The 19525-nt window shown below is 64.1% G+C and overlaps 1 protein-coding gene across 4 annotated transcripts in view; it reads right to left on the bottom strand.

Annotated features, from left to right (window-relative positions):
- TNK2 (tyrosine kinase non receptor 2) overlaps window positions 1-19525 on the bottom strand; it is a 32608-nt gene that overhangs the window by 2533 nt on the left and 10550 nt on the right. Inside the window, exons 8-12 of one of the 4 annotated variants that reach the window (XM_039488182.1) lie at window positions 16900-16994; window positions 9207-9401; window positions 5576-5667; window positions 4824-4868; window positions 852-2176 (exon numbers count right to left, since the gene is read on the bottom strand). In XM_039488182.1, coding sequence (XP_039344116.1) covers window positions 852-2176; window positions 4824-4868; window positions 5576-5667; window positions 9207-9401; window positions 16900-16994 — 1752 coding nt within the window. The remainder of the gene's footprint in view (window positions 1-851; window positions 2177-4823; window positions 4869-5575; window positions 5668-9206; window positions 9402-16899; window positions 16995-19525) is intronic. The other 3 variants (XM_039488183.1, XM_039488184.1, XM_039488185.1) reach the window with 3 other exon arrangements.

Here is a 19525-nt window from a genome sequence, read left to right as displayed (position 1 = left end):
TCCATCACTCCTCCCCACAGGGGTTCTGGGTGTCCTGCCTTAGGACGGGCTCAGGGGGTGGCTGGATCCTCGGGCGCAAGTTGTGCTCCAGAGGCCCGAGCCCAGCACAGGTCCTGGGGGCACGAGACAGGGCGGGGGCTGGGTAGTCCTGCCCTGAGCAGGCAGAGGGCAGCGGGGTAGCGCCCTCTCTCTCGGGGCAGCCCTGGGGCTGGTGCCGGGGGGTCAGGGGCCTGCAGTGCCAATGCCGCGCAGCCAGCCGGAGCTGAGCCCACGGGCGCCCTTGCCGTGACTGTTGGGCCTGGTGTGCTGGGGCAGGGCACACAGGGTGGAGCGCGGATGGCAAGTGAGTCACGCAGAGTCCGGTCTGGGCACGGGCTGGCGCTGACATTCCCGCTGGCGAAAGGGGCTGGAGCCTGGAGCCCACTGAATGGCTGGGCACAGGCATCTCACTCCACGCTGCCCCACAGCCGGGCACCCCCCGGTGCAACCTGCTGCGTGGAAGCTGCGCGGGGTTCCCCCCTCTGAGGGGCTCGGGCCGCTCGCACCCAATTCATTCGCCTGTCGCCTCGGGGAGAGGGGCCTGGGGCAAGTGGGGAAAGTGAGGCACTGCGAAGGTGAGGCACAGACCTGCTCTCCCAGGCTGAGCAGAGTCAGTTTCCCGCACTGGCCCCTGGGATCTCCCCCAGCTGCGAACTCTGTGGGGCAGGGCCGGTCTCGTCCCACACCAGAGCTGGTGCAGCGCTGCGGCAGTTCCCCATGCGGCCGGGGGCAAGGCCCTGCTCGAGCTGGCCCCACCCCGACACCGGCCGGCCCGGCCCCCTTCGCCAATCGCCCCGTGAGGAGCCACTCACCAGCCGCACTTTCTCGGCGGCCCGGCAGCCGTCGCTGCTGCTGTCGTAGATGATGTTCTGGGCGCTGCAGGAGGCCCTGAGCGCCCCCCGGGGGCCAGGGTTGCTGTTGTTGGCCGAGCAGTTGGGCTGCTGCACCATGGGCCGGACGGTGGCGGTGCTGACCACGTGGGGCGCCGGCTCCGCAGGGCTCCGGGCTTCCTTGAAGAACTTCTGGTACTTGTGCAGGTAGGCCGGGGGCTCGGGCAGCAGGTAGTAGTGGGTGTTGCTCACCTTCCGGCCGTTCTTGACGATGGGCAGGATGCAGGGGCCCCTGGCGCTGTCTTTGTCCTGCGCCAGGATAACCTTGGGCGTGGCGTACTTGGGGTCCGAGGCGAAGCTCTGCGTGGTGGGCATGGCCTTGCCCGGGGAGGTGGAGAGGGAGGCGGCCAGGGCCAAGGGGGAGCAGAGGCCGGCCCTTTGCTGCGGGGAGCCCACCTGCAGCGCCATGGGGCTGGGAGTCCTGGAGCTGGGCTGGGATAAGGGGTCGCGGGGCGGGATCTGGGGTGGCTGGTCCTCCTCGCCCCCCGAGGCCGGGGACAGCTCCCCCGACCAGCGCCCGGGCTCGTTCCTCCGCAGGGGCCGGGGCGGGATGGGCACGCGGGGCGGGATCTGCGGCTTGTCCTCGCTGGGGCCGGGCCCGGGGCTCCGGGGCACGTGCAGCCGCTTCATGCACTCCTGCTGCAGCTCCTGGAAGATCTCCGTGGTCTGCGCCAGGCTGGGCTGCTTGGCCCCGTGGGGTGGCAGGAAGAGATTGTCCTCCAGCGGCGCTGAGCCCGGCTCCTCTGCTGCCTTCTCGTCCTCGTCCCAGGTCGGTCGCCCCCCCAGCCCCTCCATGCTGTTTATGGAGCACACCTCGAAGTCGGCCTCGTCCTGCGCCACGTCGTCGTAGGCTGGTGGCGGGGGCAGGGGCCGCGCGTCCCAGTCCACCACTGGGGTGGGGTGGAGGGGCCGGGGCAGTGCCCGCGTGGGGCTCTGGGGGGGTGTCTTGTCCAGCAGGGAGAAAGCCTCCATGGCCAGCCTGGCGAGGGAGGGGGCACCCAGCTCCCCGACTGGCGAGGGGGTGGCGGGGGGCGGCTCGTCCCCAAAGTCAATCAGCGGCGCCTCGCCGCAGGAGGGGCCCTCACCCTTGGCCCGGCTCGGCTGCCGCTCGCCCACCTTGGTGCCCGACACCCAGGCCGACGGCTTCGCCAGCTTCAGCCCCTTCGGGGGGCCCGGCTTCCTCAGGCACAGCCGCTTGAGGCCTGTGGAGAGGGAGTCCTCCTCGCTGACGGGGTCGTACGAGGGCTCTGGAACACAGGGAGGGGGGAGATCTCAGCACTGCAGGGAGACCATGGGCCAGGCACCGACGGGGTGACCCCCGCACCTGCCCGGCCTGGGAACAGGCCCTGCTGAGGGCTCCTTCCCCAGCCTGGAGCCCTGGTGGGACGAGTGGCGCAGAACTCCGGGCCCCTCCCCAGTGGGATCCATACTGCGGGAGGAGGAGACGGTGCTGCCCCTGCTGTGGGGCATATACAGAGCAGTTCAGCATGTGCCTGCGAGGGGCTGACAGTCCCAGCCGTGGGCTCCCCAAACCCAGCTCTGCCAGCAGCCCTCAGTCCCGACCCGCAGCCCCTGCTAGCCCAGCCCTGGGCTCCCCACCCCCAGCTCTGCCGGCGCCCCTCAGTCCCGACCCGCAGCCCCTGCTAGCCCAGCCCTGGGCTCCCCACCCCCAGCTCTGCTGATGCCCCTCGCTCCCAACCCGCAGCCCCTGCTAGCCCAGCCCTGGGTCCCTCCTGAGCACAGGCTTAGAATCACAGAATCATAGAAGATCAGGGTTGGAAGGAACCTCAGGAGGTATCTAGTCCCACCCCCTGCTCAAAGCAGGACCAATTCCCAACTAAATCATCCCAGCCAGGGCCTTATCAAGCCAGGCCTTAAAAACCTCTAAGGAAGGAGATTTCACCACCTCCCTAGGGAACCCATTCCAGTGCTTCACCACCCTCCTAGGGAAATAGTGTTTCCTAATATCCAACCTAGACCTCCCCCACTGCAACTTGAGACCATCGCTCCTTGTTCTGTCATCTGCCACCGCTGAGAACAGCCGAGCTCCATCCTCTCTGGAACCCGCTTCAAGCAGTTGAAAGCAGCTATCAAATCCCCCCTCACTCTTCTCTTCTGCAGACTAAATAACCCCAGTTCCCTCAGCCTCTCCTCCTAAATCATGTGCTCCAGACCCCTAATCATTTTTGTTGCCCTCTGCTGGACTCTCTCCAATTTGTCCACATCCCTTCTGTAGTGGGGGAACCAAAACTAATACTCCAGGTGTGGCCTCACCAGTGCCGAACAAAGGGGAACAATCACTTCCCTGGATCTGCTGGCAATGCTCCTACTAACACAGCCCAATATGCTGTTAGCCTTCTTGGCAGCAAGGGCACACTGCTGGGTCCACTGTAACCCCTCGGTCCTTTTCTGCAGAACTGCTGCCTAGCCAGTCAGTCCCTAGTCTGTAGCACTGCATGGGACTCTTCCGTCCTAAGTGCAGGACTCTGCACCTGGCCTTGTTGAACCTCATCAGATTTCTTTTGGCCCAATCCTTCAATTTGTCTAGGTCACTCTGGACCCTATCCCTACCCTCCAGTGTATCTACCTCTCCCCCCAGCTTACTGTCATCTGTGAACTTGCTGAGGGTGCAATTCATCCCATCATCCAGATCATTAATGAAGATGTTGAACAAAACCGGCCCCAGGACCAACCCCTGGGGCACTCTGCTTGATACCAGGCAGTCAACTAGACACTGAGCACTACCGGCTGAGCCCGACAATCTAGCCAGCTTTCTATCCACCTCATAGTCCATTCATCCAGCCCAGACTTCTTTAACTTGCTGGCAAGAATACTGTGGGAGACCGTATCAAGAAGTCAAGATAGATCATGTCGCCCGCTGTCCCCATATCCCAGAGCCAGTTCTCTCGTCAGAGAAGGCAATCAGCTTGGTCAGGCTTGCCTTGCCCTTGGTGAATCCACCTCCCCGCACAGGCTTCCCGGACGATGGGCATGTGAAACTGACAAGCAGCCACGGGGGCTTAGGAAGGGAGGCCACTGAAATTCAATGTTCACTCCTGACCCACGCAGGATCTGAACCCAGGACCACCATGTACGTGCCCTCTACCTTGTTCCCCCACCCCCGGCTCTCTGTTTAAGCTTTGCCTGACCAGGTATCCCGAGCTTTGCCCTAGAGGTCTAGGTCTGGGGTCGGAGCTCGCTGCATGCACCCAACGCCTCCCGCCCCATGCACTGGGCTCTGCTTCCTGGGGGCACACTCCTGGAGGTGCCAGCTCTCACCGCAGACTCTGCCCGCCCAGCGGCCTCCTGCCTGCTCTACCTGCCTCCAGCCCAGCCCAGAGGTTAGTATGTGCAGAAGAGTCCAGGCCAGTGGGCCACGGGGCAGGGGGCATTTGGAGTCACTGGCGGGTGGGAAGCAGAGAGGGGCCTGAGTCACTGAGCCGAGAGCTGGTCCCATGGAGAGCCCAGGTGCATGTGCCAGTCGGGTGTGTCTGGTGGTGGGAGAAGCCAGGGGAATCTACCAGCCTCTGCTGTGGCCGGCCAGCTCAACCAAGAGACGAAGGACCGAATGGGGCAGGGAGCATGGACTCACCTCTGCCCCCTATTGGGGAGCAGGACTGGGGCACCCTGAGCAGGGCCATGCAGGGAAGCTGGCACTGCCCGTGCTCTGAATGCCCTCGCTGCTGCTCACACAGGGCGTGTGCATGTCTGTCTATGCGCGGGGCTGGCTTGTGCCCCATGTGCCCGTGCTGGCTGGCACCCCGTTAGCCCTAGCGTCTCGGTGCAGGGAGCCAGCAGCTCCCTGGCCAGGAAGCCCCCCCCATGCCCCCGTACCTGGCAGAGAGGAGTGAGGAGAGAAGAGAGAGGAGAGGAGCAGAGAACGGCCCGACTTACTCGTAAGGAGGATGGTCGGCTGCGGTGGCCGAGGTGGTGGCTCCCCTGCAGGAGAAGAGAGAGGCCCCAGAGGAGAGAGGAGGGGTTAGCTGGCAGAGCGCAGAGGCAGAGAAGCCAGAGGAAGCAGGGAGGCCGCTGGTTCAGTAATGGAGCAGGGAGCAGCAGGACTGCCGGGGCCCAGGGATCCGGCTGGAACAGCTAACCCTGGATTTCTCCGACGTGGCCTGCGTTTGGATGCCGCACTGCCCTCAGCTCCACCTGGGTCACTGGGAGCGGCGGGGCGGGCATGGGGCACTGCAGAGAGTCAGGGCCAAGCAGTGTCCAGCTGGGCACCCACAGATTTTCAAGGGTGCACAAGCATTTGAAACCCGTCACAGAACTGTCTTGACATGGCCAGTCTGCGCCTAGGACCTCCCTTCTGGGCTTCAGCGCCACCTGAACACAGCATGGCTCCAGGGGGGCAGCTGGGCCATGGAGATGGGCGAGCGCTGGGGAAAGGCTCCCTTGACAGAAGGGCGGAAGGTCTAAGGCCGGCCCCTGCTCTCCTCCCCATGGCACCACGTGGCCTGGGAGCCCAGCCGGGGGCTGCCTGGCATCTTACTGTAGCTGCCCTCCCCTAAGGGGAACGAGCGGCCTGTGGAGAGTGCTGGGGATGGCAGGCCAGGGTGCCAAGGAGCACTGCATGCGGGGCTGGTAGTTTGAGGGCATGCCTGCCTGGGCAGCGCCCGCAGCAGCATGGCAGCGTGCCTTACTTTTCGCCCGGCTCGGGAGCTGGGTGGGTCTAGCTGCATTCAGGTCCACACCTAGCACGTCGGGAGGGTCCATGGGGTTTCCCAGGTACAGCCTGCAGGGAGAGAACACGCAGGACGGTCAGCAGCGCGTCCCCCGCCAGGGGCTCACCCCCCGGCCCTTGGGCACTCCTGGCACCCGGCCACATGACGCTTCCCCTCTCAGGCAGGAGCCCAGTCCCATCCTCTCGGCTCAGGGACCTGGTGGCTGAAAGGCGCCGCGCAGCCCCATCTGCAGGGCCCCCCAGGGTGGGAGAGCCACGGGGCAGGGCCGGGGGGGCTGCTCCAAGCCCCAGCCCAGCAAGCAGGTGCTTGGGGCGGCCACGGGGAAGGGGCGGCATGTTCGGCTCTTTGGCAGCGGGTCCGGCTCTTTGGACCTGCCGCCGAATTGCCGCTGAAGACTGAAGCGGCGGCGGTAGAGCTCCCGCAAATCGGGATTGTGGCTTTTCTTGTTTTTTTCTGCTGCTTGGGGCGGCAAAACCCCTGGAGCCGGCCCTGCTGCTCAGGTCTCCCCTGGGCCAGCACAGCTCACTAACCCCTCCCGGCCAAGGAGCCCGTTTGCCACCTCTTCCACTCCCAGGCACTGACCGGGGCTAGCCCTCAGCACTGCCAATCCCCAGCGGCTGGCAGCCCCCATCCATGGGGCAGGGCCTGATTCTCACCCCGGGAACAGGTCGGTGGCCATGGTCAGACAGGGTGGCGGTGGCAGAGCAGGGGATCGACATGGGGTCCCCAGAATCTCAGCCTCGTGCTGTAACCACAGGCCACCCGGCCTCTCCCTTGCCTTGGTGCGTGTGTGCCTGGGGGCCGTACACTCAGCCCCCACGGCAGCCGAGGTCTCTGCGCCCCGTGGCGGCTCTGAGGGGGCTGAGTTCCGGGGGGATTTCACACTCCCCTGGCCCCACTCAGACCATCTCCAGAGTCCCTCCCCCAGCTCCATCCCCACGTGCTGGCTGGACTGGCCGGGCCCCCAGGCGTAGCCAAGGGCCAGGGCACAGGGCAAGGCCAGGCCCAGTGCCCAGAGATGGCAGGGCCAGGGCTGGGCTCTCCCTGGGTGAGCTGTGCCAAGCAGGGTGTGGTGGGAAAGTGCCAGGCAAGTGAGAGGGAGGGATCCGGAGGCCTGGGCGTAGGTTCCCTCTCCTGGGTACGCGTTGGCCTGGATGCCACATCCCCTGCTCCACACCTGGGCAGGGCAGTGCAGGGCTCCTGCTGGGCAGGTCGTGGGAAAGACTTGAGGGAGATGCAGAGGGTGATAAAGATAAGCAGCAGGGCAGGGAGCTTAGTGCCAGTGCGCAGACAGGCAGGGGTTGGGTATGGGGCCCTGGCAGAACTGTGTATAGGGGCCCAGGGCTGGGATAGCAGGGGGCTGCGGGTTGGTACTGGGGGGCACTGGCAGAGCTGGGGCGGGGAGCCCAGGGCTGGCCTGCCAGGGGGCTGCAGGTCGGGACTGGGGGCATTGGTAGAGCTGGGGGGGGAGACCAGGACTGGGGCAGCAGGGAGGTGCGGGTCAGGAGTGAGTGGCAGCGACAGAGCTGGGGGGAGCCTGGGGCTGGGGCGGCAGGCGGCTGTGGGTCAGGAGTGAGCGGCAGTGGCAGAGCTGGGGGAGGCTGGGACTGGGGCGGCAGGGGGCTGCGGGTCAGGAGTGAGGGGCAGCAGAAGAGCTGGGGGGAGCCTGGGGCTGGGGCGGCAGGCGGCTGTGGGTCAGGAGTGAGCGGCACCGGCAGAGCTGGGGGGGAGGCTGGGACTGGGGCGGCAGGGGACTGTGGGTCAGGAGTGAGGGGCAGCAGCAGAGCTGGGGGGGGGGGGCCCGGGGCGGGGGCGGCAGGGGGCTGTGGGTCAGGAGTGAGCGGCAGTGGCAGAGCTGGGGGGGGAGCCCGGGGCTGGGGCGGCAGGCGGTTGTGGGTCAGGAGTGAGCTGCCGGTACCGGCAGAGCTGCATTTGCGGACACGTGCAGAGCTCCAGCCGTCACCGGTTACTCCATGGCGGCTGTGTGCGGTCAGGCGGCACGACCCAGCTCCCCAGAGACCACGTTCCCGCCCCCGCCTGGTGGCCTGGCTGAACCCGACAGCCGATACGGGCTGGCCTGAATCCAGCTCGTGTGTAGCACCAGCAGTGCAGGCTGTGCAGCGCCAGCCTGGCCTGGACCCTGGGCACATCCTCGCTCCGCGAGACCAGGCTGCCCTGTGCCAGCAGGACTCAAGCTGGCTCGGGTAGGCCCAGCTTCTGCTGCACAGACGTACCCCGAGGGAGGGCTCCTGTCCACACTACGATGTCCCATGTCACGGACCCCATCTGGGCTCAGACGGGATCCACCCACTGCAGAGGCCTCCCAAGGATTTCAAGCCAATATTAAGAATCCCAGCCGGGGCCGGGGCAGAGGCTGCTTTGTGGGGACATGGACATAATTCTACCGCCGCCTCCTGCTGCTCCAGGCCTTCTCAGCCTCCGCGGGCGCCGGCTCGCCGAGCTGAGCTTTGTCGCCAGCTTCTGCACCGCCCCGTCCCACTGAAGTTACTGGCATAGTGCCTGGGTGGGAACGGGAACCAAGAGGCTAAAACTCGCCTGGCACGACCCCTGACATGTCTCAGACACCCAGAGAGCTGGACAAGCATGGGGGGGAAACAGCACGTGCCTCCACTGTAAACCCACTGCCCAGATTCCCCCAAAGGAGCTCATTTCCTAGAGCTCGACGGGATCTCCAAAACACGCCCAGTTTGACCCCTGGTAGTTGCGTCGTTTCTGTGTCGCACACAGGGATGTAGGGTTTTTCATGGACACACACAATTCAAACTGAGCAAACCTCTCCCGGGAGCCGAGAGCAAGTGTGGGCAACGTCACGGATTTGGTTTGGAAATCTGTGAGCAACCACGAAAGGGAGGTTTTAACAGAAGCTGGAACTAACATGTACGCTATAAACATGCACAACCAACAGGGGGGAACTTCCCACCTCACTGAAATGCAGCCACCTCTGGGGTGGAGCGAGGCAGCAGTTTAACAGCTCAGAGCAACATGTGGCAGTTTAGGGCCCACCCCATTAGAAGGGAAAGGGGTTCCTCAAGGACAGGCCTCCCACAGTGCTCACATGGCACCGTGACCCCAATCTCTCAGGCAAAGGGCCCAAGGACCCTGGGCTGAACACCCACCCAGGGATCAGCACCTCCTGCTGCCCCCTGCCCGAGGGCTGGCGTGCCCGAGCCCCTCCCACAGCCCCAGCAGCGCTGAGGGCAGATCAGCCATGCACATGAGCACCCTGTTAGTACGAAGAGAGGGGGCGGAAGTTAGACTCCACAGACTACGCGGTCCCCACGCGGCACAATTCCTGGCATCTCCCCCCGGCGCCTACGCTCCCTGCGGGCTCCCCAGCAGCCTGCGCCTCTTCCAGGGGGCAGGGAGGGAAGGCTCACAGACAGGGTGGACCAGCCTGAAGCCAGAGCAAACCAAATAGCCACATGGGCCCCCTACGTCCCCTCAGGCTCCATGCCCACAGAGGGCAGGCGACCCACAGCCCCCACCCCACCTGGCCGTCCCTGCACCTGGGGCCGCGGGGAGTGGAGAAGAGTCAGAGGAAAGCAGAGCAGACGGACGTGGTTCTTACTCATCGATCTTATCGGGGAAGCCCCAGCAGTGCTGGGGGTTGGTGTCTCCATGGCCAGTGTGGATGAAGCTGTTTTTTAGCGGCTGGCTGATGTCGTGGGCCGACAGCCCTGCCACGGAGGTCACTGTGTTTCGGGGGAACTGCCCCACTTTAAGGGTCCTCTTATTCTGACCCCGCCACCAATAATTCTCAGCCCTAAGGAACAAAAAGGTCCTCGTTACTGACACGAGAAAGCGTCCAGCCATGGCCAGACACCGCAGGGCCCTGCCGGGACGCACAGCCCCCCAGCGCTGGCCAGGATTGTCCCTGGTTTGCATACGGGCCCAAGCTCACCTGGCCAGTCAGTAGCAGAATCTGGAACAGAGCGCAGAAGTCCTGCGTCCCAGCTGGGACCAACGTGCCCCGCTCCCCTCTCGAGAGCCAGGAGCAGAACCCAGGAGTCCTGGTGCCCAGTCCCACATGCCCTCTCTGGCCCTGGACTCCATGGGATCACATGGAGGGCAAGGAGAGCTGTGCACAGGCCAGCCAGAGGTGCCCAGATGTGGGGCGTGTAACACCGATGGGCGGGATCCCCGCGGTGCAGCACCCCCACTGACCCCCCCCACTCCCTGCTGATCCCCATGCTTCCTGCAGCACAGCACCCCCCGTTGAGTCCTCACCGCTCCCTGCAACGTAGCGCCTCCACCGACCCTCCACCGCTCCCAGCCAATCCCCCTGCTCCCTGCAACGCAGCGCCCCCCGTTGAGTCTCCACTGCTCCCCGCAACGTAGCGCCTCCACCGACCCTCCACCGCTCCCAGCCAATCCCCCTGCTCCCTGCAACGCAGCGCCCCCCGCTGAGTCCCCACCGCTCCCCCAACGTAGCGCCTCCACCGACCCTCCACCGCTCCCAGCCAATCCCCCTGCTCCCCGCAACGTAGCGCCTCCGCCGACCCTCCACCACTCCCAGCCAATCCCCCTGCTCCCTGCAACGCAGCGCCCCCCGCTGAGTCCCCACCGCTCCCTGCAACGTAGCGCCTCCGCCGACCCTCCACCGCTCCCAGCCAATCCCCTGCTCCTGCAACGCAGCGCCCCGCTGAGTCTCCACTGCTCCCCGCAACGTAGCGCCTCCGCCGACCCTCCACCGCTCCCAGCCAATCCCCCTGCTCCCTGCAACGCAGCGCCTCCCGCTGAGTCTCCACCGCTCCCTGCAACGTAGCGCCTCCACCGACCCTCCACCGCTCCCAGCCAATCCCCCTGCTCCCTGCAACGCAGCGCCCCCCGTTGAGTCTCCACTGCTCCCCGCAACGTAGCGCCTCCACCGACCCTCCACCACTCCCAGCCCATCCCCTGCTCCCGCGCCGCCCGCCGAGTCCCCCCCACCGCCCCTGCAACGCGCCCGCACCCTCCCTCCGCTCAGCCCCAATCCCCTGCTCCCCTGCAACGCGCGCCCCGCTGAGACCCTCCTCCGTTCCCAGCCAATCCCCCTGCTCCCTGCAACGTAGCGCCCCCCGCTGAGTCCCCACCGCTCCCCCAACGTAGCGCCTCCACCGACCCTCCACCGCTCCCAGCCAATCCCCCTGCTCCCTGCAACGCAGCGCCCCCCGCTGAGTCCCCACCGCTCCCTGCAACGTAGCGCCTCCGCCGACCCTCCACCGCTCCCAGCCAATCCCCCTGCTCCCTGCAACGCAGCGCCCCCTGTTGAGTCTCCACTGCTCCCCGCAACGTAGCGCCTCCGCCCACCCCCCCACAACGCAGCGCTCTCGCCGACCCTTCACCACTCTGTCAATCCCCCCACTCTCCAAAATGCAGCACCCCCCGCTGTGTCCCCACCGCTCCCCGCAACGTAGCACCCCCACCGACCCTTCACTGCTCCCCACTCCCCACAGTGCAGCATCCCGCCGCTGCACCCCCCCGCTCCCGCGCCAACCCTCCACCGCACCCCGCCGACCCCCCCACCACTCCCCACACCGCAGTGCCCCCGCCGACCCTCCACTGCTCCCCTGCTGCCCCCCACTGCAGCACCCACCACCGATCCCCCCCACTTGTCCACCCCCACTCCCGCCAATCCTCCCTCCCTGCAATGCAGCGCCCCCTGCCGCCCCCCCACCGTTCCCTGCAGCGCAGCACCCCACCGACCCCACTCCCCATCGACCTCCCCACCATTCCCCCCTCCCTGCAATGCAGCACCCCCCCGCCGACCCCCCCATCCCCCACTGCAGCACAACCCACACACACTGCTCCCTACGGAGCCCCCCCCAACTCCCTGCAGCACAGCGCCCCGAGCACCACAGTGAGGACTGGAACCAGCGCTACCTTCGGGGCAGAGCGCCCCTGAGCATTGCACTGGGGACAGCGCCCCCTACTGACCCACCTGCCAGCTCCCCACCACACAGTGCCCCCTAGTGCCAGGCAGGGTTGCCGGGCTCAGCACCGACCAGTGAAGTGCGCCCCCTACTGGGCCATCAACATCACACCGTTCTCAGCAGCAGCCCCACAAGCTCCTGGAGGGCAAGTCATGGGGGGAGAACACAGACCCCCTGTAAAGCTTTCCGGGGGGGGGGGGTGTATTATCAATGACAGCGATTGAAGCAGGTCCCTGCCCTGGCTGCTGAGGGAGGGGGCGTCGGGATCCCCGCCCAGGCTGAACCTTGGCGTTTCCTGGAACTACCTGTGACTCACGGCAGGCCCGGCTCAGCCCTTTTCCTGTTTACCTCAGAGCCGGGCAGGAGCCAGCGGCTGGCAGCCCTGCCTCCCGGCCCAGCCCCGGCTCCGCTCTGGGGCCCAGGATATTACTCAGCTGCCGGCACCAGCGCCTCCTCCCCCGCCTAGGAGAGCTGCTCCCCACCAGGGCCCCCGTCACTCTCCCCTTCCATCACCCCAGCTCCCCGCGGCGCCAGTGCTCCGGGGCCAGGAGCCCACCCCTCTGCTCTGGCACCCCCCGCTGGGCCCACCTAGCGACCCCCATCCGGGACGCTGGGCCCAGCCTCGAGGGCGCCAAGTTCCCAGCCCTTCGTGTTTCATGCTGGGGGGGACGGTGGGCCTACACCCTGGCCCAAGCAAAGGAGAGAACCTAACGGGCTTGAAGGTGGGTCCTGCTGTATTAACTGGGTTCTACCTCCCCAGGTGGGCTCTGGCCAGGAGCAAACGGGTTTAAAGTAGGTCCCACTGGACATACAACCTTCCAGGGCTTGTGGGAACCATTTCCCTGAGGGATGGAGCAGGTCTGACAACAGACACAACTCATGTCATGCAGCTGGCTGCTGTTCTCCCCCTGGGGGCTCCCTTAGGCCTTGCAGCTTCTGATTTTCATATGGCTGAGAATCTCCAAGGGGAGGCAAACGGGTGGGGGGGTCAGTTATCCCACCAGCCACAGACAAGGAAACTGAGGCACAACGCACGCAAGTGGCTTGGCCAAAGTCACTTGGCAACCCAGCGGCAGAGGCAGGACTAGAACCCTGGTCTCCTGGCTCCCAATCCCGGGTGCATCCCACTGGACCCCCCAGCTTTGGGCAGGGAGGGCCGGCTCCACGCACACGGCCACAGGGAATCGCGTTGCCAAGGCCAGTTGGGAGACACCTCCCAGCAGCGGCCCTCGCAGCACAACCCCGTAGGCAGCCGCCTTTCCCGCCCCGCCAGCCTCTGCCTGCCAGTGCTGTGCCATGTCCTGGCTCTCAGCCAGCCGGGTCCCATCCCAGCCCCTCAGAGCGCGGCAGCAGATGGTGCACAAGCGACCCCCCTACCGAGCCCGTCGGGCCTGGCCCAAAGCTCCCATAGCTGCAGTGGCAAAGCACGAACTCCGCCTGTTTGGGCTGGTGCTTTGCGAACAGGAGGATGCCATGGGGCAGTACCACCTGCTGCCATCCGGATTCCCAAATTCTCCACGGTCCCTGTTCCAAACCACCGATGCCAACGGTCCCATGGCAACAGCAGCACTCAGTGACTGGCATTGTAAAGATGCTTCCCTTCCTCCGTGTCACTACTTCATCCTTCCCACTGCCCAGCACGGCCCTCCCCTTTCACGGGGGAAACTGAGGCACAGGTGGGGTGAGCAGTGTGCCTGCCCCCTGCCCCCTGCTGGGTCACTGCACCGAGAACACAGACACTCCTGGTCCTGGTCCCTGTCCTCTAGCCCCGGCGGCCTCTTTCACAGCACACGCCAGTCCCCCAGCCAGCACTCGCCTTAGCCCCCCTCAGACCCAGCCCAGCAGAACCCCCGCCCCAAGCCAGCAGGCAGTGGCCCCGGAGAGCCTGCCTTTCACCTCAGACGGGTCCGTCGGGTCTCCTGGGGAATGAGGCGCACGCCGAACCGGCTCCTCGCTGCGGGCGGGCAGCCCAGCCCCGCGCCGGGGCCAGCGTGCTCCCGGCGTGTGGCCCAGAGAGCGTCTGCCTGGAAGTGGCTGAACCTGCCAGCTCCGGCAGCTGGAGCGGCTCAGCCCCGGCCCCAGACCATGATGCAATCGGGGCGGCGTGCACACACTGGTTCTGCATTAACTACACCCTCCGCTCTGGCTCCGCTGACGAATCCCTCCCTGCAATTAAACTGCCAGCCCTCGTGCAAGAGTCATCGCCGGTCCCTAAAGACACACAGTCCTGCCTGATTCATCCCCTCTGCCGTGACGAACTGCACGGCCCCCGCAGCAGAGGCTGCTGCCCTCGGGAGAGCCCGGGCGGGGTGGGATCCCCCTCCTCGGGCTGTGAGAGCAGGACGGGGGGCTGCAGGCTTGGATTCAGGGGTGCAGGCAGAGCTGGAGGGGAAAGCTGGCAGGATTCTGTGTCTACATCCCATGGGGTGTGTTCTAGACACACACACATGTTCCTGCACAAACACCCGCTGGGTGGGATACCACCAAACGCACCATGGGGCTCTGTAATTAGCCGTGTTCTTTGGGCTGCACTCTTCCTGCCCTGGAGCAGGGCCGCCCGGACCAGCTGTCCCCCCCTAGAATCTCAGGGCTGGAAGGGACCTCAGGAGGTCTCTAGTCCAACCCCCTGCTCAAAGCAGGACCAATCCCCAGACAGATTTTTGCCCCAGATCCCTAAGTGGCCCCCTCAAGGATTGGACTCACAACCCTGGGTTTAGCAGGCCAATACTCAAACCACTGAGCCATCCCTCCCCCCATGCTGAGACCCTCTGCACCTGGTTCCTCTACCACTGCAGAGCCATCAGCCCCTCCACCAGCCACCTTTCTCAGCCCCCAGCCTGCCTCCCAAACCCTTCACTCGGTCCTGAGACCTCTGGAGAGTCTCCAAATGCCCTGTCCTCTTCTCCAGCCCTCCGCTGGGGGCCACTTGGGAATGAAGGCCCGAGATGGGCGGCACCAGATTGCCTGGCATGCCCAGAACGCCCAGGGATGGGGACTCTCGACCCCTGCCCCTTGTGCCAGCACAGGCACAGGGCAGCGTGGGGGCAGGACAGCAGCAAAGCAGATGGGAAGCAGGAGGCTCCTGAGAATTAAGAGATCCCAGCTCAATTCTGGTCACGATCGCCACTCTGTGCCTCAGTTTACCCACCCATAAGCCACCGATCCAGCGCACAGGAGGCTTGGGGCATCCGGGACCCTCCACGCTGGGGTTCAGGAAGGAGCAGCTGTTCTCTCCCCTTCCCGTCCCCGCTGCTCAGTTCTGGGAAGCCGTCGCAGATTAGCCCCGGCGTCGCTTCCCGCTCCCGTCGGCTCAGATAACCGTGGGCAGCAGGAGTGGCCGCGGGGGCGGGGGCGGGCGTGCTGAGGGCCGTGCTCCGGCGGCACACAAGGGAGGGCAAAGGCAAAGTAACAAGTGCAGCAGCACCCAGGGAAGTGACTCACCCAGGGCTGCGGGGGACGGGCAAAGGCAGAGCAGTGGCTCGCAGCATGTAACGGGTGGGAACGGCACCTGGGCACCGAGGCTCCCTCTCCGGGCCCATCCTTCGGTTCCACAGCCGAGGGACAAGCCCCGGAGACGGGCGGGGCCAGTGCCGACAGGACGATGTCTGACCTGACACTGCGGGCACTCAGAGTCCCTGGCGCTCGAATCTTTGGCGCCCAGGGAGTGGGGTTGAGTGGTTGGAGCAGGGGCGTTGGGAGGCAGGACTACTGGGTTTCAGTCCCAGCTCCACCACTGACTTGCTGGGGGACCATGTGCGTAGCCCTTCCCCTCGCTGGGCCTCAGTTTCCCCATCTGTGGCAGAGGGAGGATACTCGCACTGGACAGCTCTGCCCCCGCTGGAAGGGTGTTGGGAGGACTCAGCCCCCGGGGACAGCCTGGCTGGCTCTGAGCAGCGCCTTGCCCCGAGCTAGCCAGGGGGAGCCCAGAGGGAGAGGCCCAGGGCAGCGCAGCCTCACCCCAGGGATCAGGGCAGCCAAACCCTGTGTGTAGACAGCACCCCCCGTAGTGCCAGCCAGAGCTTAGCATGGGCCCCGCCTGCAGCTCTGCCATCGCCCCTGAGCCCCGACCTGCAGCCCCTGGGCTCCCACCTGGCTCTGCCATCGCCCCTGAGCCCCGACCTGCAGCCCCTGGACTCCCCCTGGGCTCTGCCATCACCCCTCAGCCCCGACCTGCAGCCGCCTGCCCCCCCGGCTCTGCCATCGCCCCTCAGCCCCGACCTGCAGCCCCCTGCCCCCCGCAGCTCTGCCATCGCCCCTGAGCCCCGACCTGCAGCCCCCTGCCCCCCGCGGCTCTGCCATCGCCCCTGAGCCCCGACCTGCAGCCCCCTGCCCCCCCGGCTCTGCCATCACCCCTGAGCCCCGACCTGCAGCCCCCAGCCCCCCCGGCTCTGCCATCGCCCCTGAGCCCCGACCTGCAGCCCCTGCCCCCGCGGCTCTGCCATTGCCCCTGAGCCCCGACCTGCAGCCCCTGCCCCCAGCTCTGCCATCGCCCCTGAGCCCCGACCTGCAGCCCCTGCCCCCAGCTCTGCCATTGCCCCTGAGCCCCGACCTGCAGCCCCTGCCCCCCACGGCTCTGCCATCGCCCCTGAGCCCCGACCTGCAGCCCCCTGCCCCCCGCGGCTCTGCCATCGCCCCTCAGCCCCGACCTGCAGCCGCTTGCCCCCCCCCCGGCTCTGCCATCGCCCCTCAGCCCTTGAGCAGACACGGCCTGTCATGGCACCCGGCGCGATAGTCTGGGGACACACAGCCGGGGGACTAGGCCGGGCTGCGTTCCCTGGGGGCACAGCCGGGGCCAGAAGCCGAGTCTGGCCAGTGACAGGCCAGGAACCGACCCCCCACCCCACTCCAACTACGGGCACTCAGAGCATGGAGGGAAGGGGGCTAAGAGGAGAGGGGTGGGGCCAGCTGAGGAGCTGCCCCAGGGAAAGGGGCTGAGGGGAGTGGAGTGGGGGGAGGCCATGGAGCCGCCCAAGGGAAGGGGAGGGCTGAAGGGAGCTGGGGTGGAGCCACCCCAGGGAAGGGGGGGCTGAGGAGAGTGGGGGGAGGGGTTGGCTGAGGAGCCGCCCAGGAAGGGGGCTGAGGGGAGGGCTGAGGAGCTGCCCCAGGAAGGGGGCTGAGGAGTGGGGGAGGGGTTGGCTGAGGAGCTGTCCCAGGAAGGGGGCTGAGGGGAGGGGGAGGGGTGGGCTGAGGAGCCGCCCAGGAAGGGAGGAAGGGGGCTGAGGGGAGTGGGGGGAGGGGTTGGCTGAGGAGCCGCCCCAGGGAAGGGGGACGGAGGGAGCGGGGGGGGGAGGGGGAAGGAGCCGGTGTGGAGCCGCCCCAGGACTCTCCACCCCAGGCCTCTCCAGATACCTGCCCTCGATGACTGTGATGACGTCGTTCATCTGGATGTGCAGCTTCTCCGGCTCCTCCACGTCCTGCAGGGCCCTCATGTCCGTGGGCTGGGCCTGGGAAGGCAGAGAGCCGGGGGTGAGGGCTGGCAGCGCCAGGGCCCCCCAGAGCCGTCCACGCTACGGCTGGGCCCGACCCACCCTCGGGTGAGAGCTCACAGCAGGAGCCTGTGCCCAGAAGGGCCCTGGGCCGGGCCCGCTGCGATAGGCCAGACACCCAGATCTGGAGTCGTGGGCCCCAAGTGGCCAGGCTGATGACAGGCCAGGAAGCAGCCAACTCGCAGGAATGGAGCCAGCTGCCCCAGCCAGACCGGAGCCACACTGCACCCTCCCTGCTCCAGCTGCACGGGGCGGGTTGCCCGCAGAGCACAGGCCACTCCTACGGCCAGAACTCCCCCCTAACAGTGACTCTGCAGTGGGGCCTGCCCCCTGCTCTCACCACCAGGCCGCATTCCCCTCCCAGCGCCATGCTGAGCAGAAGGAAAGTCTCCAGACCACAGGTGCTCCCAGCTGGGCTGTGACGATGCAGTTCTGGCGGGACCCAACTGAGAGAGCCAATTCAGGACCAATTGCTCAAACAGGGCAGTCACAGCCCAAGGCTGGGGTTCTTCCACCCCTAAGGCAAACCAAACCAGCCAGACAAAAGGGACTTCGGTTTCACCCCACTGGCTAACCACAAGTCACACAAGCAATTTCCTTAGACACACCAGTCTCCCAGTATCACCACCAGTCCCACTCGTCCTGGGGATGAATGGTTATGAAAACCAACACCCCAATAAAAGAAAAAGGTTCTCTCGATCCCAAAGAATCAAGCCCCAGACTCAGGTCAATATACAAATCAGATCTTACCCACAAATCACGCTGTTGCCAAACCTTTAGAATCTAACATCTAAAGGTTTATTTATAAAAGGAAAAAGATATAGATGAGAGCTAGAATTGGTTAAATGGACTCAATTACATGCAGTAATGGCAAAGTTCTTGGTTCAGGCTTGCAGCAGTGATGGAATAAACTGCAGGTTCAAATCAAGTCTCTGGAGTACATCCCCCGCTGGGATGGGTCATCAGCCCCTTGTGTAGAGCTTCAGCTTGTAGCAAAGTCTCTCCAGAGGTAGAAGCAGCATTGAAGACAAGATGGAGATGAGGCATCAGCCTTATATAGCCTTTTCCAGGTGTAAGAACCTTTGTTCTTACTGTGGAAAATTACAGCAAAATGGAGTCTGGCGTCACATGGGCAAGTCCCTGCATACTTTGCTGAGTTACAAGGCATATCTGCCTTCTCTCCATGGGTCAATTGTGTAGCTGATGGTCCTTAATGGGCCATCAAGCAGGCTAGGCAGAGCTGACACCAACTTGTCTGGGGTCTCACCCAGAAGCAGAGCACAAATACAAAATACAGACAGTATAGAGCCAATACTTATAACTTCAACTACAAAATGATACATACATATAGACAGCATAATCATAACCAGCAACCCATAACCTGGTCTTAGACACCTTATATGACTCCCTTTACCTAAGATTTGGTGCCACTACAGGACCTTGGTTGCAAACCATGTTCTATACGGTCCCACTTTATATCAATAACGTCACACCCCCAAAGCAAAATTGATGCAGGAAGGGATGACACGAACATCACTGACTGCATCCCAAGAGCTCCCCCTCCTTGGGTCTGTCTCACTACAGCTAGTGTTGGGCTATAGGCCGTATTAGTGTATAACAGAAATGGTTTATCAAAGTCATGTTCAATAACATGATTGAATCTCTTTACAAACTCAAGGTAAAACTTGGTTTGAACAACAGTGGATTGGATCTATTTTGCCTAACAGAAGTCACTGGCTGATGGGGTGGGCTCTTTGCGCTAACAGCTATTAGCAAGTCTTTCTTCTCCCAGACAGGCAGGTAATTTGCATTATCCGAAGAAGTGGGTATTCACCCACGAAAGCTCATGCTGCAAAACATCTGTTAGTCTATAAGGCGCCACAGGATTCTTTGCTGCTTCTACAGAACCAGACTAACACGGCTACCCCTCTGATACTAGTTTTTAACTCCTTAGCTGCTATGGATTCCAAGACTGGACTTTGTCTTACAGAGATACCACACAAATCCAAAGGGTCTGAGGGTGAGAGCTGGCTTGCTCTCCCCTGCATCCTCAAGCATTCAGCCATAAAACTGTTCTGCTCTGAAACACCAGTAACTGAATCTGTCCTCAGACCCTGAAGCACAGACTGCTCACTTACAGATTCAGCATGGAGACATTCCTGTTCCAACACCATGGTCTTCCCAACCAGCTGGCCACACACAGCCACCTGGTTATATGGCTGCTTAACTTTTTTAACAGCTCTTACTCCATCTGAGACCTTTTCAAAGCTGCCCACACTGGATCTCTCAAAAGGAAAGTCAGTGGATCCATTCACAACAGAAAATTTCTGGCTGTTAGGAACTGAAACTTCCTTGATTAAATCACTTTCACACCCTTCAGTTGCAGTAAACTGCTTGCGCAGATTACCACGAGGATTCCTTTCCTTATGAGCTTTTCTAAGCAGCAATTCACCCCTCTCAGAAATTCTGCCCTTCCCCGCTTCACCTAA

The sequence above is a fragment of the Mauremys reevesii genome, linkage group 9, assembly GCF_016161935.1.
Source record: "Mauremys reevesii isolate NIE-2019 linkage group 9, ASM1616193v1, whole genome shotgun sequence".
NCBI lineage: Eukaryota > Metazoa > Chordata > Testudines > Geoemydidae > Mauremys > Mauremys reevesii.
Note: the sequence above shows the minus strand (reverse complement) of the source record. Positions and strands in the feature narration are given on the sequence as shown.